At 43.3% G+C, this 24,452-nt stretch overlaps 1 protein-coding gene across 6 annotated transcripts in view; it reads left to right on the top strand.

The window, feature by feature from the left end:
* Positions 1-24,452, top strand: part of TBC1D30 (TBC1 domain family member 30) — an 84,993-nt gene that overhangs the window by 24,517 nt on the left and 36,024 nt on the right. For 3 of the 6 annotated variants that reach the window (XM_053661926.1, XM_037136022.2, XM_037136023.2), the window contains exons 3-4: positions 23,047-23,108; positions 23,954-24,019. In XM_053661926.1, the coding sequence (XP_053517901.1) occupies positions 23,047-23,108; positions 23,954-24,019 (128 nt within the window). Of the gene's footprint in view, positions 1-19,179; positions 19,598-23,046; positions 23,109-23,953; positions 24,020-24,452 lie in introns of those variants that run through there. The other 3 variants (XM_037136024.2, XM_037136026.2, XM_037136025.2) reach the window with 3 other exon arrangements.

Consider the following 24,452-nt stretch of genomic DNA (forward strand, 5'->3'; position numbering starts at 1 on the left):
ATGCTGCAGGGCCAGTCTGAAGACCTGCTCCTGTACCTCAGTGTTTGGGATCTCGCGATAGAACATCTTCCCTTCCCTTTTCCTTCTTCACGTTCTCCTCCCCTCCAGGCCTCTGTCTTGCACTTTTGCAGCTATTCCCATCAGAGAAAGGAGGATTCACTGGCAGCAGCCCTCCCAGTCTCTGTCCATCACAAAGCCCCTCCTTGTCCTTTGCCTCCTGCCCCATCCATCTCCCGTGATTGCAAGGCCTTGAAGATATGAAAAGTAACCTCCTAGACAACCAACAGCACAATGCAGCCACCTCTCCCAACAGTCCTCATTAGCGGATCTGTGGGGGGCAGGGAGAGCAGTCAGTTGTCACGTGCTCTCTCTCTCATTCCTTCCTTCACTTCACTCTAAACCTGTTCCTTCTCTCTCACTCCCAGAAGCATCACTGGCCCAAGGTACCGGGGAGGAAAGCTGCAGCTTGGAGGAAAATGAGAAATGGCTGACCACTGAATTGAGCCTTAGACAATATTGTTCTTCAATGTTCTTTGGCCTTTCTTCCCCTTGGAATTTCTCCCTGACAGTCTTTTCCTTTAGGCTCTAGTGACCTATTTTAGAACTCAACTGTCCCTACTGTTAAGAAGCCAGAGGCTTGGGAGCTAGAAGGTTAACCTGCATCACTGCCCTGCCCCAGTTTTTCCCTCATGGAAGAAGACTCAGTTAGTTGTAGGTGCGTGTGCTTGGCTGTAGCACCTCTTCCTCTGGTTCCAGCTTGCCCGGATGAGGTCAGGCAGGAGGGTGGAAGCGTTTGAAACATTTCTCTTTGACTAAAGTTTGTTTCCAATCAAGTCATACATCAGACTTTGTCATGCGAATGTCGGGCACGTGGTGAGGGAGCATCTGTGGCACTGAGTCCCTGCGCTGATGCCGCCACATCAGGAAGCGGTCAATGAGATTGTTATACTGTGGGTGATATTGTGCAAGGGCTTGCAAACATGTTTTTATTTTTTATTTAATTTTATGATCTTTAATTTAATTAAAAAAATTTTTTTTTGCAAATACGTTTTTAAAAGTCCGGGTAATTTGGTTTTAATCATCTCAGATTTACCCTAACCCGAGATGTCGATTATGACAGCTGCTGCTTGCACTCCAGGGAACACAACAATGCTACAAAAATTATTCAAAACTGATTATCCGTTGTGTTCGTATCGTTTAACATTTTCTCTCTAGGCAGAGGGTCTTCGGTTTGTTGCCTTTTCAGCTAATGAACCAGCTTCCTGTTTCCCATTTTACATTTGGCGCAGTATGTTGAGAGACAGATCATAGCCGTAGTGTCTTGGGGAACTCCAAGGTGGCCAGATCTTTCCTGGATGTGTTGTAAGGTGGGTCGGTGCAGAAAGACATGCCCCGTGAAGTCTGCACCAAGCCCCGTCTCTCTGTGGGCCCCAACGAACGTCTGCACGCCCTGCCACGGGCTGTATGAGATAATAGCTGGCCTTCTGTCGTCCTCACCTGAGAACTGAACTTGTTTGCTCTGGCATCATGGAATTGTTTTGTTCACTGGCTGTGCTGAGGTGACCTCATCGAAGCCATTTATTATCTTGTTTGTTTTAGTGGGTAAATAATGAGGGGAAGAATACATGTGATTTGAGGACATGATGGACCTTTCATTTGCTTCCATGAGTAACATAAATGGGGCTGTGAACAAGTCTCCATTCAGAGCTTCCCAAATGTTTTTGATCCTGCTCAGATAAAAAATGTCTGGTTGTATTTCATCAACTTAGTGGATGGGGTGTGGCTTCAGATTGAGACACCTGGGATCCGATCCCAGCTCCACTGCTTATTAGTTGTACGAAGCTGGGAAAGTTACTTAAACTTTTGGTTTGTTTGTTTGCTCATTTGTTCATTCATTCATTCCTTGTTTCTGTTCTTCATGAATTAAAAATTTGGTGAAATACATGGAAAAATACAATAAATTCCCATATTCCTGCTACTCAGAATTAGCTTTGTATTTGACTATATTTTCTATTCGCCATTTTCACCTGCGTTTAATTAAAAATTATTCTGATAATATATGTGTGCACTCTCCTTTTACTCCTTGGAAAACAGTATTTACCTTGCTGGGTTTAAACGAGATCAGGTAATTAAAGCACCTGGCCCAGGGACTGATCACACTAGACAATTGGTGTGATCAAGTCATTGTTCTCCTTCTCTGCTTGCTCCTTTTGTTGTATATCTCCTCGAGAAAATATAGTCCTGGCAAACTGATGGACGTACAAAAATGATTTGTATCGACAAGCTGTTTCTCCTTCTAGGAAGTATTTGCAACCCCCGGCTTGAGGAGTTGGGGTCACTACACGGAGGGATGTAGAACACACCGTAAAACTTACCTATACTGCCAGTAATGAAAATGTATTGAAAGACCAGAACTCTCTCATAAAGGATGGGCTACCTTTGGGGAACTCTTTAAAATAAAGTGATTGAATCCAATTTTAGAATGCTTTATGCATTATTTAAAAAGCTGTAATATTGGAGCAATTGAAAGATTGAGAATAAAATTGCTTACTCAAACTCTGCTGTGAAGTAATCATTTCATGCTTGTGGTGATCTCAGAAAGCAAAGTTCTGTCACATAATTAATGCAGGGGTGTTATTCATTTATGAGGAGCAGGGGAGGACTAATTTATCTTTATTGAAGCAAATTCTTTCCAAGTAACATGTTGAAAAAAATCAAGACGATGAAAAATGTGAACAACTTGTCAATTTAAATGAATGTTCCTGGGACTTCTGCCAAAATGGAGGCGAAGGTGGAAACACTTTGTGTCCTCACACAACCAAACCTAAAAACAATAAAGTTTTAACAACAATAAACGCAACCAAACCACACAGAAAATCGACAATACGGAATCCGAAAACAACGAAATGCTCAGCTAAACTGGTAAGAGGGGCGAAGCCAGCAGCAGAGCGGGTCGGGCAGGGAAGATCCCCCAACCCGGGAGGTGCACAGGCAGCCGAGGGCGCAGATCCCAGTGCGGGCTAGCTACGGGCAGACATGGTGAAAAGGTGCAGCTGGCTGTCTGCAGTCGGTTGCATTTGCACTCAGATAAACCAGTGAAGAGGTGAGCACTGAGACCGTGCGGCACAGGGCGGTAGGCTCGCACATTTGCGCTCAGATAAACAGGCAGGGGGCGAGCGGTGAGGCAGACTGGGTGAGCAGAGAGGACCGCCCCTCTCTGACCCTGCCCCCACATACAGCGCCACAAACCAGCGACCTGGGTGGCCCTGCCCTGGTGAACAACTAAGGCGCCTCTCCTCCTATGTAACATGCACAAACAGATAAAAACATGGCTCAAGAACAACTCAGAGCCCTAGAGCCAATAAATCTAAGCAATGAAGAAATAGCCAAACTTTCAGATGCACAGTTCAAAACACTGGTGATCAGGATGCTCACAGAGCTGGTTGATTTTAGTCACAAATTAGAGGAACATATGAAGGCTAAACTAATTGAAATGAATGGTAATGCACAGGAAACCAATAGTAATGGAAAGGAAACTGGGACTCAAATTAAGGGAGTATACCAGAAGGAAGGAAAAAATGACCAAACAGAAAAGGATGAAGAAACAAGAATTCAAAAAAATGAGGAGAGGCTTAGGAACCTCCAGGACATCTTTCAATGCTCCAATATCTGAATTATAGGGGTACCAGAAAGGGAAGAGGAACAGTCACGAGTGGAAACCTTATTTGAACAAATAATAAAAGAGAACTTCTCCGTTCTGGCAAAGGAAATAGACTTCCAGGAAATCCAGGAAGCTCAGAGAGTCCCAAAGAAGTTGGACCCAAGAAGGAACACACCAAGGCACATCATCAGTTACATTAGCCAAGATTAAAATGAAGGAGAGAATCCTAGAAGCAGCAAGAGCTAAGGGGACAGTCACCTACAAAGGAGTCCCCATCAGACTGTCAGTTGATTTCTCAAAAGAGACCTTACAGGCAAGAAGGGGCTGGAAAGAGGTATTCCAAGTCATGAAAACCAAAGACCTACAACCAAGATTGCTCTATCCAGCAAAGCTTTCATTTAGAATGGAAGGGCAGATAAAGTGCTTCTCAGATAAGACCAAATTCAAGGAGTTCATCATCACCAAGCCCTTATTATACGAAATGTTAAAGGGACTTATCTAAGAAAAAGAAGATAAAAAAGATGAACAGTGAAAGGACAGCAAACTCACAGTTATTAAAAACCACACCTAAAACAAAAGCAAATTAAGAGGACAGCTAGATCAGGAGCAGAACCATAGAAATGAAGATCATGTGGAGGGTTAGCCACAGGGGAGTGGGAGAAGGAGAAGTGGGGAGAAGGTACAGAAAATAAGTAGCATAGACAGTAGATAGAAAATAGATAGGGGGAGGGTAAGAATAGTATAGGAAATATAGAATCTAAAGAACTTGAGACACGTGTTCATGAACTAAAGGGGGGAATGGTGGGGGTGGGGTGTGCAGGGTGGAGGAGAATGGAGTGGGGGAAATAGAACAAATGTAATGGCATAATCAATAAAATAAAAAATATATAAAAAACAAAAAAAATAAATAAATGAATGTTCCTCTTTCTGGGCTTGGACTGGTTTCGCACTAAAACCTCTATGCCAAAGTGGGTGGTAGCATAATTAAAGAGCATAAGAGCTGGCGTGACCACATAGCATTGTTTGTAACCTATGACAGTGTTAAATGTCTTCCCTTTAAAACATGGTCTAAGTGACTTTAATACTATAAATGATACAATAGGTAATATCTATTACAAGCATGCCTTGGAGATATTATGGGTTGGGTTCCAGACCATCACAATAAGTGGATTGTAATCTTTTTCCTGGTAAAGGGTCTTACCTTCAATTGGCTTAAAAAGAAAAAAAGCAACATCTGTGAAGCATGATAAAGCAAAGCGTAATAAAGTACGGTATGTCTGTATGGAGGGAACTAGACCAAACAGTGTGCTAAGTGCGTGATGTGTGTCACTCCATCCTTAGAATAACCCCTCTGATGTAGGTGCTTTGGTCATCCCATTTATGAATGAGGAAACTGACGCAGTTCCCTTGCCCTAGTTAATTAACGTGCTGACATGGTGGAGCTGGGTTTCCAGTCCCACAGCTCTTTCTAGAGTCTGTGACTTTTAGCTACTATACTATGCTGACTGCCGTTGTAGCTACAATTTCAAGAGTATCTCTTACCTGGTAAGTACAGCAAATATGTGATATTTGATCCTCATATATTTTGGGGACTTGCCAGGAAAATTAAGCTGGTACTTGTACATTGCACAAATGTTAGTTAAAATAACTGTTCATACACACATCTCATTTCTCTCGTAGTTGAATTAAAAGCCCTTTTTTGTTGAGTGAGAAGGTGTGGCTCTCTTCTTGACATGATGAGTTTATGATGTTACTTATTTTTTTTAATAATCTTTAAAACCAGTCATGTGCCCTGACCGCCATCTAACTGGCAACCCTTTGGTTTTTGGGTCAGTGCTCAATCCACTGAGCCACACCAGCCAGGCCTTAATGTTTAATGTCACAAATCTGGCTATTCACCCACATTTAGACTTTTTTTTTAGTGTTTATTTATTTTTAGAGATGTGGGAGGGAGGGAGATGATGTTATTTATTTTTAATGTCACGTGCTAGGTGTCCAGTGTGTATGGAGCTCCACGTCAGCTGCAGTCAGGGGAGGGGAGAGATTCAACAGTGAATTGAGAGACTTAGTTCCTGTGCTCAGAGGAGTTTATGATTTATTGAGAGGAAAAGGTCACCTGTAAATAGTTCAAGTGTATGGATGAATCAGGTGTGGGAGTGGGAGGAGGGTGGCGCATGGAATACAGGCGTTAAGGCAGGTACCATTTTTAAATATCTGGTCAGCAGGACCCCAATCTGATATTCTTTGTGTGTCATAGATGCAATTAAAAACCACATTTACTGTGCGCCTACTGTGTATCGGGCCCTGTATACTGTGGGAATTTTTTTTTTTTTTTGCTTGGAGTGCGCCCAGATTTATTGTAGTATTACTTAAAATAGTAAAAACAAAACGAACACAAACCATTAACTCAAGTGTTTTTTAATTTTTTTAAATTTATTTTTAAATATTTTATTGACTATGCTATTACAGTTGTCCTCATTTTCCCCCCTTTACCCCACTCTACCCAGCACCTCCCACTCCCTCAGGCCATCCACACACCTTTCTTCATGTCCATGGGTCATGTGTTTAAGTTCTTTGGCTTCTCCATTTCCTATACTGTACTTTACATCTCCTTGGCTATTCTGGAACTACCTGTTTGTACTTCTCAATCCCCTCACCTCTTCCCCCATTCTCCCCTACACCCCTCCCACCTGGCAACCCTCAAAATGCTCTCCGTATCCATGATTCTGTTTCTGTTTTTCTTGTTTGCTTTGTTTGTTTTTTAGATTCAATTGTTGATATGTTTATTAGCATTTTATTGTTCATAGTTTTGATCTTTTTCTTTAATAAGTCCCTATAACATTTCATATAATAATTGTTTGGTGATGATGAACCCCTTTAGTTTGTTCTTGTCTGGGAAGCTCTTTCTCTGCCCTTTCATTCTAAATGATAGCTTTGCTGGGTAGAACAATCTTGGCGGTAGAACAATCTTGGCAGTAGTCCCTGCTTTTCATGACTTTAAATATTTCTTGCTAATCCTTTCTAGCCAGCAAAGTGTCTTTTGAGAAATCAGCTGATAGTTTTATGAGGATTCCCCTGTAGGTAACTATTTTATCTTGCTGCTTTTAATATTCTTTCTTTATCTTTAACCTTTGGCATGTTAATTATGATGTGTCTTGCAGTGGGCCTCTTTGCATCTGTCTTGTTTGGGACTCTCTATGCTTCCAGGACTTGCATGTCTGTGTCCTTCACCAAATTAGGGAAGTTTTCTTTCATTATTTTTTTCAAATAGGTTTCCAGTTTATTGCTCTTTCTCTTCTCCTTCTGGCACCCTTGTGATGCAAATGTTGGACCACTTGACCACTTGCAGTTGTCCCAGAGGCTGCTCATACAATCCTCATTTTTTATGTATTTGTTTTTCTTGTTGTTCTGATTGACTGTTTCTTGCTTCCTTATGTTACAAGTCATTGATTGGATTCTCGGCTTCATCCACTCTACTGTTGTTTCCCCATAAATTGTTCTTTATTTCAATGAGTGTATCCTTTGTTTCTGACTGAATCTTTTCTATGCTGTTGAGGTTCTCTGTAAGTTCCTTGAGCATCCTTATAACCAGTGTTTTGAAATCTGCATCTGATAGATTGCTTATCTCCATTTTGTTTAGTTCTTTTTCTGGAGTTTTGTTCTGTTCTTTCATTTGGGCTATGTTTCTTTGTATCCCCATTTTGACAGCTTCCCTGTGTGTGTTTCTATGTATTAAGTAGAGCTGCTTTGACTCTGTGTCTTGGTAGTGTGGCCTAATATAGTAGGTGTCCTGTAGGGTCCAGGGGACAGCCTTCTCTATCACCCAAGCTGAGTACTCAAAGTGAACCCTTCTGTGTGGGCTGAGTACACTCTCCAGTCATAGTTGAGCCTTGATTGCTGTTGGCAGATCAATGACAGGGATTTACCCAGGCCAGTCAGCTGCAAGGACTGCCTGTGACCAATGATCACCAACCTTTGACCACCAGCTGATCCATGGAGGACCAGCTGTGCAGGTGCAAGGTGGTGGTGCTCTGACATGGTCTGTAGTTGTCCACTGGGTGCGCAGGCTCTGGGGTTTCTTGGGTGGTGTAGGGCAAGGTCAGCCCCCCCCTGTATTCTTCCTGGGGCCACCCTGCTTGAGCTACAAAGCAATTTGAGGTGGCTGCTACATGTTCTGGGCCTGGAGATCCCCAGGTGAAGCTAAGTTGTGAACCTAGGCTGGCTGGTGCTAGTGCCAGGCCTGGGGCTCTTTGAGGCCAGCTCTTGCTTGTTTGATAGGATTTAGGAAGTTAATGCAGCATGAGCCAAGACCAGCCATGGAACAGCAGCTTGGGTGAGTATGTTGGGTGGAGTGAAGTCTCAGGGGATCTCCAAGGCAGGGCAAACAGTGTTAGGTTGATGGAGTCTCAGATATGACACCAGCTTTCAGGCTCTGTGGGCAGAAGGTTCAAAAAAGGGACAATGGTCTCTGCTTATCTTGATGTCAGATACTTCGGCCTCCCCCTAAATGCCACTGGTGCCTTTCAAGCTGCTACCCCAGTGCTGGAGTTTAGAGGGAATGAGTCTGAGTAAGTTTGTGAGTGAGTTCTTTAAGGGGAACTACCTAAAACTCCAAAAGTTTCTTCCACTGACTCAGTCCTCACTGGGTTTTGCATCCAGAAGTTGTGGGGATTCATCTTCTTGGCACTGGAACTCTGGGCGGGAGGGTCTGGTGTGGGGCTGGGACTCCTCACTCCTCAGATGTCTGTCCCACATTTCTATCCACCACACATCAGTGTGGGACTGGCCAGTTCTGAGCTCCTCCTACCAGTCTGGAGGGAGTATTGTTTTTTTAATTCTGTAGTTGTCATACTTCCCTTCAAGTTGATTTCTGATAGTTCTGAGTAATGGTTGTTCTATATTTGAGCTATAATTGTGATGTATTGTGGGACGAGCTTAGCCATGTCTGCCTATGCCGCCATCTTGACCGGAAATGGGACTTAATTTTTAAGTATTAGGAGACTTTAAAATTTAGAGAAATCAGATGTAACTTTTAAAAGACATAATCTATTCCCTCCCAAGGAGCTGGCATAGCTGATTGATACTGGGATTAGGCCAGCCTGACATACTGCCAGTAACATTCTGGTAAGCTGGGACTAAGGACAGTGGTAATTAGAAGTTCCAGCATTGCTATATTAAGTACCTGAGAATACTAGGCTGCACTTATATTGCTTGTAGAAGAGAAGGAACACATAGAAAGTGTATTTATTAAGAGCTTTCTGCCTCCATAGGAGTCTATTACCAAAACTTCAGGTGGAATTTCAGAAACTAGAACGCACATATGACTGTTCCCAAAGGCACACGGGTGAACTCCTGTGTCTTTACGTAGGTAAAGATCAAGGTGAATGTAATTCACCAGAGGTGCTACCCTTGAAAACATTGAGGCCTGTATTGGCTAACGTACCAAAAAATTTCTCTTACCCCAAGTATCTGTCACCCATATAATTCAGAAAACATGGGCTTTCCTTTCAATGTAGTTCCTGACATGACCTGAAATTTTTTTTTATTTCCTGTCTTGGAGTTTTACACAGTGAGAATAATGATGTGAAGATAATGTAAGATTCTTTTTAAAAAATTTAACGTATTTGAGAGAGGGAAAGGGAAGGAGAAACAGAGGGAGAGAAACCTGGAGGTGAGAGAGAAATATGGATTGGTTGCCTCTTGCTTACACCCCAACCGGGGAATGAACCCACAACCTAGGCATGTGCCCTGACCAGGAATTGAACCAGCAACCTTTCCCTTTGTGGGACGATGCCTGACCAACTGAGCCATACCAGCCTGGGCTAAGATTCTTAATAAATATGTAAAAATTCAATTTATTCAGAATACACTTTTAACGTCAAAAAAGTATAATGAGACATTTAAAAGTCCTTAAGAATTAAAGTTCTTTTTTGTTTAACTTCAGTTTACCTGAAAATATAGCAATCCAAACTATATTCTCCAAGCATTATAATTGCCCAGCATGTTTATTGGAGTGAGAAATTCTTCTAGAGTAGTAGACTCTGAATATCAGTTAAATCGGCCCCAGAGAATCAGTGTTGGAAGCATTTTACTGGTGTTGATAGGTGAGCCTCACCTCATTTCAAATGTCCTTTCACAGCACTCCTGCCTGCGGGGCTTTCAGCCTTCACCGAGAATTCCAAAGAGCAGGACACTGAGGATCTCCTAAAATGATATGTTTGATTATAGTGCATTCTTAAGATTTTATTTATTTATTTTTAGAGAGAGGGGAAGAAAGGGAGAATGAAAGGGAGAGAAACACCAGTGTGTGAGAGAAACATAGATTGGCTGCCTCTTGCACATCCCTGACCGGGGACCTGGCCCACAACCCAGGCATGTGCCCTGGCTGGGAATCGAAACAATGACCTTTTGGTTACTAGGCTGGCACTCAGTCCACTGAATCATACCAGCCAGGGTGGTACGTTGCTAAATTTTTCTGCTATCTACCTCTCTGTAACTCCTATTCAGCCGTTCTGATTTAGCCCTTTGGAGTAAACATGGAGCTCGTCTCAATATTCCCCCCAGTGACTGAGGACACCAGGGTAAGAAAAAGAAGAGGAGTGTCTGGTGAGGACCCCAGGGGGTGTTTTGGCCACTCAGACTCTCCCTGTGGGTCAGGTCCTGGGTCTTTTTCTGGGCTGCCTTCTGGATAGCCTACTAACAGGGCCCTCTTAACCTTTACTTTGTATAGTGACAACAAATATTAAGAAAAGGAGGACACCCAAAAATAAACATATTGAGAGACTCTTTTGTACCAGTATTGTGCTTGAGTCTTGATTAGCATTATGTCATTTATTGCTCAAAATGACTAAAAAAATATATTGTCCATTCTAAAGAAGAGGAATCTGAAACCCATAAATTAAGTGAGACAGAGTAATAAGTATGTTTGCTACAGTTCTAACCTTGGGAGCCTGCCTCCCAAGTGCATAGCCAGCACTTTTTGGTACATTCTTTGGCGCATTGCCTGCTGGAGGGCCTTACTAGGTATAGTGACTGCGTAGTTCCACACACTCCCTCACCAGTCCCTACATTCTGTCTTCTCTTCGGAAGGAAGCCAGCTGAGAGATCTCTGGCTCCCAGGCCCCCCAAGCTAATATTAATGTGGTTCTCATCTCGCCCCCTTCCTGATGCTTCTCTTTTCTCGCCATTAAAATGAACAGGATCGCTCTTCTCCAGGAACTGAGGTCTGTCCGGAAAGTATCCAGCCACATAGTATGAAAAATAGAGACATTTACTGAAGAAAACACAAAATATAAGAAACACTGTACACAGGACAGTGACGCCTCTTTCCCCTTCAAAGTAGGCACCTTGGGATCTCACACAGTTCTCCCAATTGCCATTAGCTGCCCTGTTGTATTTTCCTGAATCTCACCGATGATCTGAACTCTCTTCCCTTTCAAAGGTGATTTTAGTTTTGGGAAAAGCCAGAAGTCACGGGGCAACAAATCTGGTATGTAGATTTGTTGTGGCTGAGTCACCTGGGTGATTTGATGTGTGACCAAAAAAGTTTGCACGAGACGTGATGACCAGGAGCATTGTTATGATGAAGCTGCCAACCACCAGTTGCCCATAGCTGCGGCCTTCTGCACTTGATCTTAGCCAAAAGGCCGAAAAGCGATAGCTGGGGCCTTCTGAATCATCCAGATGGTTTCCTATTCTAGAGGAATGTTCATGCTTAGGGGAAAATTTGATGCAGATTTGTAGTTCTGTTCACTCAGTCATTTTGAATGCTACAGCCACACAGTACACATGCTCACTCAGTGGCATCTTCCGCCTCCACTGACTAGTGCAGTGAAGTTGTCATTGTTCACACATGTGCATTCTAGTCCACTCTCCTTGGCTGCTGGGTTACACTGATGTCACTCAAACCATTCTCATTGTATTAACAATAGCTGGATTTTTTTCCGGAAAGACCTCATATATTTTTAAGCCAAACTAATCTGCATCAACAGTTATGAGAAATCTGTCCTTTCATATCCCTCAACAGGGTCAAAAAGAATCTTAGAATAGCCTGGAGTCAAAGGTTGGGAAATCTAAGCTAAGTAGTTCATCATAACCAAGCTAACCGCTGATTTCATCTTCAAGTGGTGGGTGGGCCCTCCAGTTACACTCACTCCTCATGCGGAAGTGAAGTTTGATTGTGAGTACCAGAAGCACAAGAAGCACGCAGAGATTTGTCCTTGGCCTGCTTTCGGGTGAAATTTAGTAGTTCAGTGAAATGAAGCCCAGGGAAATCACTGGGATGGACAGTACTCAGGAGGAGGTGGAGATAATGGTGTCCCTCCAAGGGCTCACGCAGTGCGCAAATGGACCTGTCCCACTGTCCTTCCGCTGCCCACTTGTCCCTCCCTCAGTACACTGTAAGCTCCTTGAGGGTAGAGAATGTACTGAATTTACGCTTTTATTCGGCCATACATAGCACAATGCCTTTTCTGCAGCAGTTGATGAATGAATGAATATATAAAAGAAGTATAAAGTGGTCTTTATGTGGTCAACATGAACCTACCTCAAGTGATGTTGAATCAGTTTCAGTTTTATTTTGAGGCAAGAAAATACTTTACAGAAAATAACAAGCCAAGGAGACTAATATGATGACTTCTAAAATGTTGAGTTACCATATCTATGAGTTTCAGGTTACGTGGTCGTGGCTGCAAGTCCTGGCTGCAGGGCTTTAAGTACATTTCTGGTGTGGTGCTCTAAAGTGGGCCTTTCACTCCAGCTGTGAATTAAATTAGATAAGTTTTTAATCTGGAAAATTTCTGGTCTGTATATAAAGCCGGTTATTCTTAAAACACTTCACCCAAAATATTTGAGTGTGGTTGGGGGGAATTTTAGGCGTGGTTTTATTTTTTAAAATATCTGATAGAAGGGGATGGTCCTGAGAGAGCATAAACAGGGACTGTCAGGAGGGAGAGAAGGTGCCGAGCAGGATTTGGTGTTGGAATTTCAAAGCCTCTGTGTTCCATGCCTGTCAGCATCCTTTCTCTGAGATAAACAGATACAGAAGGCACACCTGATTGTCTTCAAGGAGGCCGGCATTTAAACAGAGAAACAGGTTTTTATGACTTAGAAGAGAAAACCATACAATAAGAAAATAAAATGTCCCATGTACGTAATGCGGTGTGTCAGATAATTGTAAGGTTTTTTTTCCTGTCCCCCGCAATTTCTTTCTGCTGCCCTGACTCTGCATCTCTTTCATGAGGGGAAAATGGTTATGATGCTTGTCACCATGAGCTCATAGTGTGTGGGCTTCGTCCTGGATAATGAGTTGGAAGAACTGCTTATTAAGGTCCTACTTTGAGGGGTGAGGAGAATGTTAACTTCTTATGGTGCTGGCCAGTTACAGTTGCTTTCAGTATTTGCTCACAGATCTTCAGATGCTGTGGGGGGAGCAGAGAGGAGAATAGTGGTTTTTATGTCACCAGACCCCTACCCTTCTGTTAGCAGGTGCACAAGATGCACCGATCCCCTGCACAATGGGAAACGACAGCCCTAGACCTGTGTCTGGTCAGACCCCTGCTGACTCAGCGGCTCAGTGCTGGTGGACAGCTGACTGTCGGGGAGCTGCAGCAGCAGGACGAGTCCCAGGCCCACTTTCCAGAGCAGGCCAGCTCCCTGTGCTTTTCTCTCCTCCCAGCTGGCTCCGGGACCTTTTGCTCTTGGTAATTGTCACCACTGGTTCTGCTCTGTTCCTGAAGATAAGCACGTAGGCCCTTTTTATTTTAAGGTTTTACTGTTAAACAAAAATAGCAGCATTAGGAAATCGTGGAAGTCTCAGGCCTGATTCCCTTCTGGAAGCCCTTGGGACATAGCTGTTATTTCTTATGCGGGAATTTCTTTCTCTTCTGGCTGCTCCCAACCCCTTTCCCCATGAAAGGAATAGTTGGCTTTCAGAGAAGCCCACTCCCAGCACGTAGGACCCAAGACTCCCACTTCCTTGTTTCCGCCTGGGAACTTGCAGATGTTCCGTGGGGACTGGACTCGGACACGTTCAGGGCGTTTTCTCTCAGTGCTCATTCTCTTTGGCAGTCCAAGTAACAGACTTGCATCCAACACGAAGTTTTTCTTGAGCCTTCTTTTCCCCAAATTCACAATTGTTTGGGACCATGCCAAGGTGATTTGCCCAAACATGAACGCACAGAAATTACTTGATTAGGAAAAAATCACTTGATTAGTAAAGAGTGGTGGCGAGTGGGCTTGGTGGGAAACCTCACGGTAGTGATCCTCCAGCAAAGTCCACGCCAGCATTGTCCCTTCTGCGAGCGGGCTTCAGATGGCATCTTCTGCTTTTGGAAAAACAGTGTTCCAGACATGAATAAGAAACCATGAGTCATACAATAAATAAATATAATTGTAGGCTTGTGCCATGGCTGCTTTTAGAGCATTGTATTTTAGTGCTCACTTAATTATCTGTTTGCTATAAAAGTTGGCAGTCTTGGTTTTCCTCTCCAATGTAAACAAAATAATATTATTTAATTCCTTGGCTAGTTATTGCTATAATAGTAGGAACTCTCTTTCTTTAATGAAAGGATGATTTAGAAAGTCTCAGAGGTAAGAAAAGTGAGCCAGCTGGGCGTAGGCTCATGAAAAAAGTTACAGAGACAAAAGGGGGGCCCTTGGAGCTTAGGAGAGAGAAACAAAGGTAAGGCACCTGGGGGGAATGCAGAGTGGAAGAGGAAAGGTGCAGGTATGCTCCGGGGAGGTGGAGTTGCCAGTAGAAACTCTTGTTTTATTTAAAAAATATTTTTAGAAATATTTGTATTTGTTTAGTTTTTAGAGACAGGGAAAGGGAGAGAGAAAGAAAGAGAAACATTGGTGTGTTAGAGAAACATTGATTGGTTGCTTCTTGGACACCTTCAACAGGTGGCAACCTAGCCCACAACCCAGGCATGTGCCCTGACAGGGAATTGAACCAGTGCCTTTCGGTTTGCAGGACGCCACCCAAACCACTGAGCCATACCAGTCAGGGTGCCAGTAGAAACTCTTAGAATTTTTTTTTTTGCTTGTTTCAACTTCTGGGTAGTTTAGAATAGGAAGTTTTTAAGGAAGTATGTATGTATGTATATAAAAGAAAAAACCATTCAGTTATTCTTGTACTAAATCTGAGGTGAAATATAATTTTCATCTAGCAAGTAAACAAGCCCTGTCACCAGTAGTAAAAATGTAAGTGAAGAAGAATTGGAGAGAGAGGCCACATTGTCAGTCACGTGTCTGCGTGTCTGGGGTCTAAGAGGTCAGCCTGGGCTGTCCAGGAATTTGACTTCTTTAGCTCACTGAGAGTTAAGTGAACTCAGGGGTATTGACTGCTGTTAACTGGTTAGTATGGCTTTTCCTCTGTGGCAAAGTCTGTCTCTATGGGAACCAAAATAATGGTCAAAAGTTTGCATGATGAGCATGGAGTCTGAGCCAGAGGGACCAGATGGTCTGAGTGGCACATGTCAGCCAGCCTTGGGAGCTGGACGTCCTTCTCTGCACTCCAGAGGCAAGGCTGCAGAGCAGAGGGCATTTCTCCTTCTGTTGGCTGGCAAGGCTGTCTTTCCTGCTGGCCCAGTGCTGGCAAACTGAGCGTGAATAGACTCTCTTGTTAAAATAGAACACAAAACCCTCTAAGGTTTGAGCAGATGAGGGCTTGGGAAGACGAGACTGTACATGCAGACACTAGCTTGTTCTCCTGGAGTTCCCCACTCCTCCCAGTTTTCTCCCTTTGATTCTGGGTGTTTATTACCCTCTTCACCCCAGGGGCCTGTTGTGCCCTTGGAAAAATTGGCCAAAGCCAAACATCAGATTTCTATTTTTGTTCTCAGCATAGGTGAGATGGGCTAAAAGAGTGAATGGCCATCTTCTTAAAATTAAGAGAAAGCTAAAGGAAAACAAACGTACCGAAACTGTAAAATCATCAAGCTGACGAAGGATAGGTTTCTCTGTGTGAGCGTAGTGTGAAACCAAAGCCACACGGTTAAACGTGACCAAGTAAAACAATGACTTCATCTTCTAAAGTGATGAGGCAGAATACTGCCTTTTTCAAAGCATCTGTGCCTCAGGCAGTCATAACAGACCAGTTTACGTGTGACTTATCCTCCTGGTTTATTTTTACAGATGACTAATCTCACTTTAAGATTCTTATATATGAAATATATATTTCATGCTTGGAGTGGTACCATTTCTGACATTGTCCTCACACTCAGGGGCATGTCTCCAAGCCCAGAATGTACTTGATTACAAGCTCAGTGTGCCAAAATTGTAAGAATGACTTCTTTTTTCAGCTCTTCCAGAGCAGCATTAGGAGTACACTTTTAAAATATTCAACACTTTTCAATCAATAATAGCTATTATTTTTGATGCTAAAATTGTTCTAACTTTGGCCAATAGAAGCCTATTCGTGAGGCTCCTGTGCCCTTTTGAGGTGATCCCATTAGTTTTGGAGTACTGCTGTCCTCTCTGAGCTCATCGGGATATTTCAGGCTCATCTTGTACTTTTTCTGGCCCAGGTCTGGGATCAGTCACACCTCAAAGGAGCCCTGGGTTCCTTTTAGTGGAGAATTGTTTTTAGAGACCACAACCTGGGAGCTGGGTGTGTTCATAGCTGCTGGGTCGTCCTTACTTCTAAACCTATTCCATGGATGCATATGTATTTTGGAAAAGAAAAAAAGGGAGTTCATACTAGTATTTCCAACTTAAGTATACTATTGCAGGATTTAAGAAAAGCTTTTTTTTTTGTATGCTTGTATTTTCTTTTACACTGAAAACATCTTGGTTCCTCTTGACATTACCATAATTATGTATTTGCTTTATCTGTAGTATATATAAGAATTAAAAACATAATACCAACATTACTAATGACAATAAAGCTACTGAATAAAATGTAAGATTTTGTTGCAGCGTTATTTGCTTTGGAATCACTATTCACATTTTGTCAGAATATTGCTATTCAAAAGCAACTTATTAATTTTTTCTGTGTTCTTATGCCATCAAAGAGATAATCCCTTAAGTTCATTTGTTTTCATTCATTTCCAATTTTTAGGGTTTTTAAATTTAATTCATTAATATTACTAATATAATGAGTCAGAACTATGTAAGACACATTTAGAGAAGCCTCAGTTTTCATTCCTTTCTCTTCCACACTGTTCTCTCCCACATACATATTCTTTTTTATTAAATTTTACTTTTCGATTGCATTTTACACTCAAAATTATTTTGTGTTAGTTTCAGGTGTACAGCATAGTGGTTAGTCATATACTTTACAAAGTGGTCCCTTGATTTCAAGTACCCACCTGGCACTATACACAGTCCTTACAGTATTATTAAAGGACTATATTCTTTATGCTGTACGTTACATCCATGTGATTATTTGTAACTACCAATCTGTATTTCTTAATTCCTTCACCTTTTTCACCCAGTTCCTCAACTTCCCTCCCATCTGGCAACCATCAGTCTGTTCTCTGTTCTGTGAGTCTGTTTCTATAATACTTTGTTTATTTATTTTGTTCTTTAGATTCTAAATATGAGTGAAATCACATGGTATTTGTTTTGCTCTGTCTGGCTTATTTCACTTAGCACAATACCCTCTAGGTCCATTCATAATGTTGCAAATGGTAAGATTTCATTCTTTTTTTATAGCAGAGTAGTATTCCATTGTATATGTGTACCACAGCTTTTTAATCCACTCGGCTATTGATGGGAACTTGGGTTGCTTGCATATCTTGGCTGCTGTAAACAGTGCTGCAATGGACACAGGGGTGTATATATCATTTCAAAATAGTGTTTTGGCTTTCTCTGTGTATATACCAACAAATGGAATCTCTGAGTCATAAGGCAGTTCCATTTTTAATTTTTTGAGAAAACTCCATACTGTTCTCCACAATGTCTGTACCACTTTGCATTCCCAGCAACAGTGCACCAGTGTTCCCTTTTCTCCACATTCTTGCCAACAGTTGTTGTTTGCTGAGTTATGGATAATAGCCATTCTGACAGGAGTGAGGAAATATCTCATTGTGATTTTAATTTGCATTTCCATGATGATTAGTGACATCGAGCATCTTTTCATATGTCTGTTGGTCATTTGTATGTCTTCTTGGAGAAGAGTCTGTTCAGGTCCTCTGCCCATTTTTAAACTGCATTGTTTGGTCTTGAGTTGTATGAGTTCTCTACAAATTTTGGCTATAATTCCTCATCTGATGTATCCCACATAAATAGCCTTTAGTTTTTGGTTTTCCACCTAATGCTCCTTTTCTAAATGTTAGTAAACACAAATATCTTTATATTCTGCCCCACAGCCTGTCTTTCCTTATTCTTCGTTCATTTTTATGATTAGTATTCCACTGGTGAATGACATAGTTCGGGAATGAGTTTTTTAAAAAACAGTAATGATAGCAAATAGTTCTGAACTAGTGAATCAGATCTCTAGATGGAGAGATGAGGAAGCACTTAAAAATTGCTTTTAATTGGGAACACTTCTTTTTTTTCCTTTGCATTTCAATTTGGGAATTTTCAGATTTTAAATATATTTTATTGATTATGCCATTTACAGTTGTCCCATATTCCCCTCTGCCTGCACCCCCCCACCTGCATCCCCCCCACCTTATTCATACATATAAGTTCTTTGGCTTCTCCATTTCCCATACTCTCTTAACCTCCCCCGTCTATTTTGTATCTATCATTTCTGCTACTTATTCTCTGTACCTTTCCCCCCTCTCTTGCCCTCTCACTCCCCCACTGATAACCCTCTGTATGATCTCCATTTCTGTGATTTTGTTCCTGTTCTAGTTCTTTGCTTAGTTTCTTTTTGTTTTTGTGTTTTTAGGTTCAGTTGTTGATAGTTGTGAGCTTGTTGTCATTTTACTGTTCATAGTTTTTATCTTCTTTTTCTTAGATAAGTCCCTTTATCATTTCTCATATAATAAGGGCTTGGTGATGACACTTCTTTTTTTTTCCTTGAAGAGCACACTTCCAAGGTAAACCACCAGTATTATTACTATATTTTTCTGTGCTTGCCAAGCCTTTCAAACTGCCAGGAAAGAGTTCGACACAATTTGGGGTGGAGCTTGGGCTTGGCCAAGTGCCAGCTGCTGGCTGACCGCCCCTTCCTGCCTGTTCAGATGAAGTGGGCATTTGCGTCTCACTGGTGTTCCTCATCTGAGACTTGCTCCCTTCGGTGTTCCCGTCATCCTCTCCCAGACCTTGCAAGTAGCATGGAAATCTCCAAGCTGCTTCTGGTTCCCCAGTGCGGTTGCTCACCTGCCGGCTCCGGGTTCTGGGCTCCGCAGCTCGGCTGCTCCTGATGTTGCTGGAAGCGGGATAAGCGCTGGGAGCAGGGTAAGTGCTGAGAGCAGGATGGGCGCTTGGGAGCTAGAGCTGCCCCGCCTTCGCACAGTGATGCTGGGATTGGGATTGGGGGCAGGAGCGCCGCCTTCCTCTCCAGCGTGCTCGCTCGCTGGCTCGCTTGCTCGTGCCCGCCCTTCTCCCCGCCCCAAGCCCTCTCCTGCCTCAGCCGAGCAACTCCGCAGTGCAGATGCCCGCTGGCCGCCCGCGCTCGGCGCTTCCAGCTCCGGAGGGGACTTGCAGGTCCCCTCGACTCCCAAGTGCTGGCCGCAGTCTCCTTGTTCCCAAGCGACCCTCGACTGAGCTGACTCTCAGAGGCCCCCTGGGAAGCCTCTTCACCGGTGGGACAGGGAGTATCTGGGTGGACGGTGGCTGCACCGGAGCCCGGGCGCTCCCGGATGCGGCAGGAGAAACTAACCGGCTCGCTGAGGCGCGGCGGGAGATGCCTGAAGCGGCAGGGTGGCGGCGGAGGCAGCAGCGGTAGCGGCGGCGGCGTGGGCACCATCCTTAGCAATGTGCTCAAGAAGCGCAGCTGTATTTCCCGGACCGCTCCCCGGCTGCTCTGCACTCTGGAGCCGGGTGAGGACCGGGAGCTGCAGACCGGGCGCTGGAAAGTAGTGCGGCGCCCCGGGAGTGGGGCTGCTCCCACCTCTGCCTCGGCTGTACTGCACCTAGGCCGGCGAGCGTGCTCGGCCGCTGGGTGCTGGGTACCGAGGTTTGGCGCGGGTGGGGCTGGGTCAGCCTGGGAGGGCCGATCGCAGACGAGGGCCTGGGCGGAGGCAGCGGCCTCCCCAGGCACGGAGGACCCGCAGCTCCGCTGCCTGCCAGCGGGTCCCCAACCCCGCGGCCTGTGCATAGTCCAGCCCTGCTTGTGCCTGGAGCTGGGAAAGTGCTGGTGCCGGGGCCATCAGAGGCTGCGTAACCAATTGTGCACCAGGCTCACAAGAAGCCAGACCTTGAAAGAGGTGTGCGAGGCAGAGAAAGGCACAGGTTTGATACTTTGGGTCTGAGAGGAAGGCAGTGGCTGCAATGGAAAAATCGGGTGCATTTTGCTGAGGGTTCTCTTTGGTGAGTGGCGGGTCCACTCGCCTGGAGCCTCTAATATGTGTCCTAGTGTGGAGCTGGCCGGAAACAGTTCCGCAGCCTTGAGATCCTTTCTTACATATGAAGTCCCGGAGCGCACCTGGCCATGCTGGGCAAGGCCCTTTTTTTTCTCTCAGCCCGTGTTTACACGTCCCTGCTTCTCTAGGCTACATAACTCTGCGTCTTCTCCACCCTCTGGCATCCCTCCCCGGGGTTTTATGAGCCCGGCCCTGGCGCGGTAGCCTGGGCGCAGAGGGAGCCAGCCGTACTCGCACCGGCGCTTAGCGCTCACCTGTTCCCTGAGTGGCACTAGCTGGGTGCCAGGCGAGTTCGACCTCCCTCACCCCCAGTCTCCCAGCACCTCCGGGGACCTGCGGTCCTGAGGCTGCCGGCAGCCGACCCCTAAAGGGCGGAACGCGTGGCTGCCTTTTCGAACCTCGTGGTTCCTTTGTTTTTCTCCTCAAGGAAGTGTCTACTTAAAGAGACTGTAGTATTTATTCACCGTCTTACTTTACCCTTAAAAAAAAATCTCCTTTGCACGTTAAAAGTGTTTTGTATTTCTGAACCCAGAACAGCCGTGATCATCAGATGAAACATAAACCTCCTCCCCGCCCTTATCCAGTTCGCGGGAGAGGTGAAAATGACCTGATTTCAGCTTTTGCATACAGGCGGCGAATGATCAATCCCAGTTTAGTCCTGTGACTCATTTTTGATCATGAGAAAATAGTTGTGGTTTTGACGAACCAATCCAGCTGGGTTTCAGCGCTGCAAGGCAATCGGCAGGACTCCTGGCAGGGGCTGTGAGAACAACACGGGATCACATTCGGTATCACATACAGGGAGTTCGGGGTTTTTAGGTCGGTAGAAATAATTCAGTGCAGAGCCGAATTTCCTGGTCTTTGTTAGAATGATGCAAATGTCGGGACTGCGCGCACCTGCGTTCAGCACCCGGGGTCTGGACAGCGACCTCAGCCGGGTTTGTCTCGTTGCGCCTTCCACCCTGCGCTCCAGCCGGAGGCGCTCTTGTGCCCATTGTGCCCTGGCTCAGCACTGAGGCCGCGGCTTGCTTTAGACCAGCTCAGAGAGATGAGAGAATACGTGGGGATACTTAGTACCTATTCAGGAAGACAGTGTTATCTGTCTAGGCAGAGTATGGTTTTGAGCCTGGAGCTTTGAAAATAAATATCTTGGTAGTCTCTACCACAGCCTGACTTGAGAAATTTAGAACCAACTCACGTACTCACAGCACTCTTCCGAGACTCCGAGAAGGGCATCGGCATACTCTCAAGGGCTTGGGCAAGTCAGACACCTCTCCAGCTTCTGGACTCTGTGTGTGTTTTTAAACAGACAAGTTCACTTTATTATTGTAATTTTGCAAACTTTGAAGATTGTACCTATCCAGGTACCAGCCCTAAGTAGTCATGAAGAGGTTTTCAATATGCCTACTATGCAATCAACATCTTAGAAGTAAAAATGTCATTGTAAATGACAGTTACAAATAGTAAAACCGAATGGTATTGCTAATATTTGGTATATCTTGATCCTTAAATTTAATATAATACATCTTAAAAAGTGACTTAAAATGTAATTTCATTGATTTTGTAATTGCAAGAAAAGAATATATAGCATTTTTAGATTTGATTGTATTATTTTAAAACCAGAATTTAAGTGGAAATAAAATTGTATTTAATTTCACCTCAATAACAACAGAATATCTAATATGGAATTCTGAACAAAAGCCCAATATAAATATTAAGCATATAGTCTTTTTGTAGTCTCCTGTTTATTTGCTTCTATAGATTTGGGATTTGAAACAAAGAACTTTATGTAAAGTTTTAGATAACTTAGCATTAGAATTCAGTTAATTTTTAGCTTGTAGTTTATAATTAAACATACAGACTTTTTTAAAAAACATTTTATTTATTTATCTTTAGAGAGGAAGGGAAGGAGAGAAGGAGAGAAACATCAATGTGTGGTTGCCCGTCATGAGTCCCCTGCTGGGAACTGGCCTGCAACCCAGGCATGTGCCCTGATTGGGAATCGAACCGCAATCATGTGGTTTGCAGGCCCGCGCTCAATCCACTGAGCTATGCCAGCCAGGGCAAACATACAGACTTTTATCTCCAATAACTAAGCCCATCAAAACAGAATTTAAAAACATATGAAAATCTCCAGGTAGAATCATTAAGGATTCCGTAAGTGGGAAGGCAATGACACCATTTTTATAACTTTTTTTTTTTCAATGTATGGTTGCCTCTCATGCGTCCCCTGCTGGGAACTGGCTTGCAACCCAGGCATGTGCCCTGGCTGGGAATTGAACCGAGATCCTTTGGTATGCAGGCCTGTGCTCAATCCACTGAGCTACACCAGCCAGGGCTATTTTTATAACTTTTGACATGCCACTGAAATTTCCCTAATAGCCTTAATCCACTCAAGTGTCTTAGAAAATAAAAATAAGTTCTGTAAGTAGAGAATTCTCTTCCTAAGGTTCATGAATATTAATTGTACAATGGTATGTGATTTACACTTAATCATCACAACTGTCTACTGAGATAGACTTTATTATGCTAGTCTTAAAGATAAAGAATGGAGACCGAGACATGTTAAGTCATTTGACTCCAGGAACCAACGTTAAATGGAGGTTTCTATGACTCCAAGCCTGTGAGGATTGGGTTTTTCTTTTTCTTTTTCTTTTTTTGGTTGGCACTATTGCAGACAGCTGTGGAAACTACTATCTTTCATCAAAAGCTCCATTCTGTTGCCATAAGATATTTTTCTATTTTAGTAACTAGTATTCTTTTTCTTTAATAAAATTAACTAAAATTTAGTAAAAGTAAATGTTTTAAAAATTTCATTATGATTCAGTAGAATCAGGTTAATGTTTACTTTTATTTTTGATATAGTTTATTTTCTCCCCAAATAACAGTTATGTGTTTTTGTTTTAGGAGTTGACACAAAGTTGAAGTTCACTCTTGAGCCATCTTTAGGTCAAAATGGTTTTCAGCAGGTAACTTTGTTTTTGGTTTCAGTAACACTCTTATTTCTGGGTATCTACAGGATATATACTGAGATATATTCTCTTAAGTACCACACGCTAACCAACTGCACCACCGGAGCTCCCGGAAATATATTCTCAAAGTGGAGAAACTTTGATAAGCATAAGAAAACAAGTCAGTTTTTAAAATGTAGATAAAATAGCCTATGAAACTACAAGTGGCTTGAGTTTATGCTTCCTATTTTGTACTTTCTTTTTTTAAAAAAATTTTATTTACTTATTTTTAGAGAGAGGGGGGAGGGGAAGGAGAAAGAGAGGGAGGAAGACATCAGTGTGTGGTTGCTTCATGCTCATCCCCTACTGGGGACCTGGCCAGCAACCCAGGCATGTACCCTGGCTGGGAATTGAACCGTAACTCTTTGGTTTCTATTCCAGTGCTCAATCCACTGAGCCACACCAGCCAGGGCCATTTTGTACTTTCTATTAATATTGTAAGTATGAAGAAAATTCCCATGAAAATTTTTGTATTTTTTATTAATGTTGTAAGTGTGAAAAAAAATTTCTAAAACCAAACATCTATTATTCTAAGTCCATAATACATGTTTTGGTTTCTGAACCAGTGCTTCCCAATTACTGAGTATACTGCAGAGGGATCACAGGTGTGTTAACTGTGGCCCAGGTGGGGCTTGGGGCAGTCATGGTCCTCAGACCAGTCACATCTGGCTGAAAGAAGCTTTGATTGCTACCCCAGTGTGCTGTACCAGCTTTACACTATACAGATGTCAAGATGGAAAAAAGGTTGAAGGGCCTGCACAGGTCAATGTATCACTCTGCCAGTCTTTCTTCTTTGTTCCTAGTGGTACGATGCTCTCAAGGCGGTTGCCAGACTGTCAACAGGAATCCCAAAGGAATGGAGGAGGAAGGTAAGGAGGGTTCATAGGGCTAAAATACAAAAGGACCATCACTCTGTCCCTCTTTAAAGTCTCTGGAGTGTCAGAAATGATATTCTAGAATTAATAATTTGAAACATGTCTCTTTTCATCATATTTCATTAAATAAGTATTTATTGATTATCTATTCTGTGCCAGGTACTGTCTTAGGTACTGAGGATACAGCAGTGGGAAAAAAAAAACCCAGACCAAAATGTTTGTCCTTCTGCAGCCTCTACAATGAATAACGTATCAGATATGTCAGATGGTAATAAGTACCATGGATAAAAATAAAGCAGAGAAATAAATGAAAGTGTGGGGAAATGGGGATATGGAGGTGGAATTTTAAATAGCAAAGTGACATTTCAGTAGGCCCTTGCAGGAGGTGAGCAGTGGGCCCTGCAGCTGCCCTGGGGGAAGAGTACTC

This window comes from Artibeus jamaicensis, unplaced genomic scaffold (genome assembly GCF_021234435.1).
Source record: "Artibeus jamaicensis isolate MK-2021 breed Jamaican fruit bat unplaced genomic scaffold, CSHL_Jam_final contig_233, whole genome shotgun sequence".
In the NCBI taxonomy this organism is placed as follows: Eukaryota; Metazoa; Chordata; class Mammalia; order Chiroptera; family Phyllostomidae; genus Artibeus; species Artibeus jamaicensis.